This window comes from Grammomys surdaster, unplaced genomic scaffold (genome assembly GCF_004785775.1).
Source record: "Grammomys surdaster isolate TR1022 unplaced genomic scaffold, NIH_TR_1.0 131, whole genome shotgun sequence".
Lineage (NCBI taxonomy): Eukaryota > Metazoa > Chordata > Mammalia > Rodentia > Muridae > Grammomys > Grammomys surdaster.
The window spans coordinates 8174541-8180540 of record NW_021604589.1 but is presented as its reverse complement, the minus strand read 5'-3'; the positions used below and the strand labels follow the sequence as shown (position 1 = coordinate 8180540).

The following is a 6000-nucleotide window of genomic DNA, read 5'->3' as shown; positions in this document are numbered from 1 at the left end:
GAGAGAGAGAGAGAGAGAGAGAGAGAGAGAGAGAGAGAGAGAGAATATGAGAATATGAGAATATGAGAATATGAGAATATGACTCACTATGCTGCCATGCATCTAGTTGGCATTCAGTATACTGGAATAGTACAAAATGCAGTTATATATCAAAGGTTGTGGGCTTATTTAGAAGGAATGACTAAAGAAGGCTTTTTTTTTTTCAGAAAGAATGTAGCCAAGGATTTGGATGTCAGAAGGGGAGAGATTCCTAAATATCAGGAGTGGGCTTTTGTAAAGTCACAGAGGCATGAAATAATCCTGCTGAGTTCTGGGTTTGTTGAAGGGTTCCCAGGAGAAGATGAATCAAGATAATCCTAGAAGAATGGGCTATGGGACTGTGTTAGGAATGATTAAGTGGGAGCTGGGAAAGACTTGTGATGGCCACAGAGGACTGTAAGTTTGTGCTGCAGAGAGAAAAATAGGAACCTTGGAAGAGTGGTCAAGAGAAGGAAGGAGTTCTTACTGAAGGCTGTAAAAAAGATGGAGATAGGATCAGGATCAAGCCATGGGGTGCTTTACAGGAGAGAATAGAGTGAAATGGAGTCATACAACAGCAGGCTTTTGCAGACAACATGATGCTTTTGCTAATGAGCGGAGGAAGTGGAGTGGGGACTTTCTTGCAGCAGGTGATGGGACACAGCATGCAGGTAGGGCTCACTTTGGATTGTGAGAGATCCTTAGCATGCAAATGTCTGCTGAAGCTTGAGATGCTGACAAGGTGGCCTGGCATTTAATGAGAGAGTAGGGATGGAAACAGCGCCCTGGAAAAGTCAACGTACATATACTGGGTACAGAGGGAGGCAGGTAGGAGTCAGCATCAGACAGAGATGAAATAGGGAGCCAACAAAGGGTAGGGGTGATGATGCCAGAGGAATGTAGGGCTCCAGAATGGGGAGGGAAAGAGGCATGATATAAAGATATAAAAATGCAGTAATGGTCTCTAAGATTTTAGCCCCTTACATAAAAATCTGTGCTGAATCTGATTTGCTCTTAGATGATCTAAAATTCACTGTAAAGGGAAACACTGATCGTGTGTTGCATCTTTATAGCCCTATGTACTGGAAAGCCCATTTGATCATTGTGCTGTATTGCTGCATGCATAATGTGACTGGGACTTTAGCGACTTCATTATATTCATTTTCTCAGTCTGGTGAATCAACTTCAGAGCAAGAAGCATGAACTGGAAACTGTGTTCTGATCAATTGCTGTCTGTCCTTCATTGTCAGATAACTAGCAAAAGTAAGGAGTCTATTTGGGAGTTCATCAAGAGCCTGCTGGACGCATGGTCAGGATGGGTGGTGATGCTACTCATTGGGCTGCTGGCAGGTATGTGTGTTGTGCTCCTAGCAATCCCAAACTCTATCCATTTGGGAGACAGTGAAGCTGTAGAATATTCATCTTCCATTTCAATGCAAGGTATTTACTGCTTGAACCATTGAGACTAAGGCAATAAAGAACCTGATCTTAACTGTGGCACCACAGACCAAAGCAAAGATGGCTCACAAAACATGTATGGGCTTCTAAAAAGTTGTAATTAACAGTGATTCTTGACCCTGTCCACACAATGAATAGATGTATAACTACCCTGAGTCTTTACAGAAAGCACACATTTTATATTCTGTTATATCTGGCTATGTGTGAGGTTACAAAATTAGAAGGATTATAATCTGCAAGCATCAAGCACTGCATGCGATGGGCTTTTCCTATTACTAGAAGGCCTTGAAATGCATGATTGAACATGCTAAGAGTTTCATAGTAATGCTATCCACCCACAGGATGCAAGGTGAACCCAGGATAGTTGCATCTAGACTACACACTGTTCAGACTCTTAGAGCCTTTTTGTTTTCTGCTGTCATAATCTCAGAGCGATTCTGTGGACAATAGATACTTGGCTCTTCATGGCAATTGTTTGCTGACCTTACTTTCTTTTTAGGAGGCTATGAAAATTTCTGTTAAAGAGCCTTTCTGGATAAAACACCCTGATGCTGAGTAAAGACCTTCTCTTTTCTCTTCATGATTCCATTGCGCGACTGGAGGCAACAAACACTTAGAAAGCTGGTTCTGTGGACACAGTAGAAGTGTAGGAAGGTGCTGAATAAGATAGGCGCTTCCAGGGTTCTTTGGATTTGAATGAATATTGGAGGGAGATCTAGAAAGTAGTTTGATTTTACCATGACTACGATGGTGGGAAGGACTCAGATGCCCAACTGCCTGGTTGGATGGTCCCTTGTTTTTTTTTTTTTTATTTCTTTAAATTAATTTTTATTGGATATTTTATTTACATTTTAGATGTTATCTCCTTTCCCCACTCCCCCCCACCCAGGAACCCCCTATCCCTTCCCCCCTCCTCCTGCTTCTATGAGGATGAGCCCCCACCAGGTGGCTCCTCTCACTCCTACCTCCCTGCCCTCGAATTCCTCCACACTGGGGCATCCAGCCTTCACAAGATCAAGGACCTCCTCTCCCACCTATGCCCTACAATTACATCCTCCCCTACATGTACAGCTGGAGCCATGACTCCCACCCTATGTGCTCCCAGGCTGGTAGTTTAGATCCTGGGATCTCAGATTGGTTGGAGAGATGGCTCGGCTGTTAAAGGCTAGGCTCACAACCAAAAATATAAGGGTCTCTTGGTTTTATTTGTGTTCTGCTCATAGAGGAATCACACTGAATAACTAATTTAGCTGAAATCACCACAAGGGGGCACTATTGCACCACAGACCAAAGCAGAGATAACTCACAAAACAAAAGGTGTAGGCAAAGGAGATTAATTGGATGAAGACTAATGTGAATGAACACTTGAAAAATGATGGCTTTTGGGGGTGATCTTGTTTAAATGTCACTTTTCACTTGAAATTTGTTTGATCACTTCTCTAAAAAACACAACTTTCTCTCCTTGAACCTCTTCCTCAACCAGTTCTCTCTCTCTCTGTCTCCTCCCTCTCCCTCTCCCTCTCCCTCTCCTTCTCCCTCTCCCTCTCCCTCTCCCTCTCCCTCTCCCTCTCCCTCTCTCCCTCTCTCTCTCTCTCCCCCCTCTCTCTCTCTCTCTCTGTGTATGTGTGTAAATCTGCTTTGCTGAATTATACTACACATATTACACGATTAACCCATTTAAAGTGGACAATTATGTTGGTTTTATTACATTTATAGAGTTGTGCAATTATCATCATGATCAATTTTAGAACAATTCTATCATTTGTACCTTAATATTATCTGTCCCTTTAGCTATGGAAAAACACGACCCTTTGTCATTCTATTTCCTTTCACTGTTGTCTGTTCTGAACTTCCCATATAAATGAAGTTGTGTGTTATGTGTATCTTTTGAAGTGGACTCAGGTCCAGATATCTGGCCTGACATTCATTGTGGTACAAAAACTAGATGACAAATCTCTTTTCCCTACTACACAAACTAGTGGAAACACACACACAGGTATATACACACACACACACACACACACACGATCTATGAAAAGATTCTGTGGGTCTGAGTGTACCTTTAGAGCTTAGTAGCAAGAGGTCAGGACAAGACAGTCAGGAAAAAAGGCACAGTACAAAAGAAGAAAAGGATTTAGGGACAAGCTTTGAGGAAATATAAAGCTTTATAAAGCTGGGTGGAGGAGTAGAAAGATCAAGAGGGACAGAAAATTTGATGTTGAGGAAAGCAGGAGAGATTAACTATTGTGGAAGCCATGAGAGAGCATGTCTTTGGAAGAATGCAGTACTCAGCAGTTTCAAGTGCTGTCAAGAAGGTTCAATCTAGGATTGGCAACTTTCTTTCTATAAAAAGGCTAGCAAATAAGGGTTTTCAGCTTTGTGAGCTATGTAGTTTCTGTCTCTGAAATTCAACTCTGCCACTGTAGCAGGAAGAATAGCCACAGTCAGCAGCATGCAGTGAAAGTGTGGGTATGCTGGGAAAAAGCTTTTCTAGCACAAAAACAGTAGGCTACATTCAGCTTCTTGGTTGTATGTGGCATGACCTGTTCTGGAAAATGAGGACTTGGTACATGCTATTGCATTCCTAGTGAAAGGAAGGAATGGACTGGACTGAGGGGAAGAGGAGAGAAAGGAAGATACAGGACAGTGTCTGGAGGGGAATGTGGACTAGGGGTGACTTATATATTGATGAGAATGAGCCATCAGAGAGGGAAGAGTTGTTTATTTGCTTGTGTGTTTAGTGTATGTGATGTGTATTATGTGTGTGTTGTGTATATGTATGTGTGTGTGGGTACATTCATCTGTACACACATATTTGGAGGCCAGACAAGGATCTCTTCCTGTGTTTATTTCCACCATATTCCCTCCAGACAGGATCTCTCACAGCACCTGAAACTTGTTTTTGTTTGTTTGGTTGGTTGGTTTTTGGTTTTGGCAAGGCTAGCTGTCCAGTGTGCTTCCAGTATCTTCTAGTTGCTTCCCTCCCTCAACTTTGGAGATTTAGGCAGACATGGTCATACACACATTTTATGTAGGTGCTGGAATTTGAATTCAGTTCCACATGCTTGCATAGAAAGCAATTCTATTGCTGAGCTATCCTCCTAACCTGAAGACATTTTTTTCAAGATGTGTATTGGCAACTTAAAAAACTTGGAAAGAGATGAGTAAATGCTGAACTTCTGTCTCCCCTAATAGTTTGCTTAAGGCCTTTGTGGTTCCTTGGGCTGCACACTGCCTGGCTTATACCAAGTGCTCAGGTGCCTTCCAAGTAAGTGAGAGAAGCTGTCAGATTCAGTGACAATGTCATGTCATGGGTGTGTCCTCAGCTTTGAGAATACCCCATCTTCTCTCCATTTGGTAATTCTCTGTGATTCATTCTTTTCCTAGGTACCTTGGCTGGAGTCATTGATCTTGCTGTTGACTGGATGACCGACCTCAAGGAGGGGGTCTGTCTGTCTGCATTCTGGTACAGCCATGAACAATGCTGCTGGACCTCTAATGAGACCACTTTTGAGGACAGGGACAAGTGTCCCCTGTGGCAGAAGTGGTCAGAGCTTCTTCTGAGCCAGTCAGAGGTATGTCATTATCTGTGCAGGATCCTGCCTGAGGATCACCATTAATCCCCAGTTTCTGAGCACTCATGATTTCACCTTCAGATAATAACCTCTCACTTAATAGTGCTATCACTTGCTTTCACTGAGCTCCGCCACTGCTCAGAATTCATTTGGAAAACTCTTGTTCACTTTCATGGATGTTATATGTATGTTCTATAAAGCCCATTTCCTCCCTCCCCCACATCTCTCACTTTATATGACGTTTCTCTCTTTCCCTCTTCCTCTCTCTCTTTTTTATTTTTTTCAGACATGCTCTCACACTATAGCCTAAAACTCACAATGATTCTTCTGCTTCAGTTTCCCAAGTTGGAGATTTTAGGCACAGAGCCATCACAGCTGGTGCATTTGCCTTTTTCTTATCTAAAATGCTTTCTTCTTTCTGCAAAGAAATGGAGTTGATCTTCTTGTTTTAAAGTAGAAGAAAAGATATAATCTGTTTTGAAGTAACACTTTCAGATTCATCAGATTCTCCCACGGAAAGTATAATTCAGTGGCTTTTGTCACTGTCACAGAACTGTGTAATGATCACATGATTTTAGAATATTTTTATCCATAACCCCCTCCACCCAAAAACAACAATTACAACAACAACAACAAAACAAAACAAAAAAAAAATCTGTCTGAACTGATCCAGGAGTCATTGATTGCTAGCTACAAGCAACTGCTAATGTCCTTTCTGTCTCTATAGATTTCCCTTCTAGGTAGTTCAGCAAGATGAGCCCATGCACCATGCAGATTTTGTATCACTTACCATATTGTTTTCTAAGTTCCTTCATGTTGTAGTATAAATAAGCACTTCTTTTCATTGCTGTATGATATTCTCTTGATGGATAGGCTAGATAGTATTTGATGAACATGTGTTGCTTCTTTTTGGCTAGCCTGAAAGATGTTACCATGAATGCTTGTATTC

The 6000-nt window shown here is 41.9% G+C and overlaps 1 protein-coding gene across 3 annotated transcripts in view; it reads left to right on the top strand.

Annotated features, from left to right (window-relative positions):
• The window catches only part of Clcn4 (chloride voltage-gated channel 4), a 67561-nt gene that overhangs the window by 31156 nt on the left and 30405 nt on the right, over positions 1-6000 (top strand). For all 3 annotated transcript variants that reach the window (XM_028762132.1, XM_028762131.1, XM_028762130.1), the window contains exons 4-5: positions 1269-1368; positions 4864-5051. In XM_028762132.1, the coding sequence (XP_028617965.1) occupies positions 1269-1368; positions 4864-5051 (288 nt within the window). The remainder of the gene's footprint in view (positions 1-1268; positions 1369-4863; positions 5052-6000) is intronic.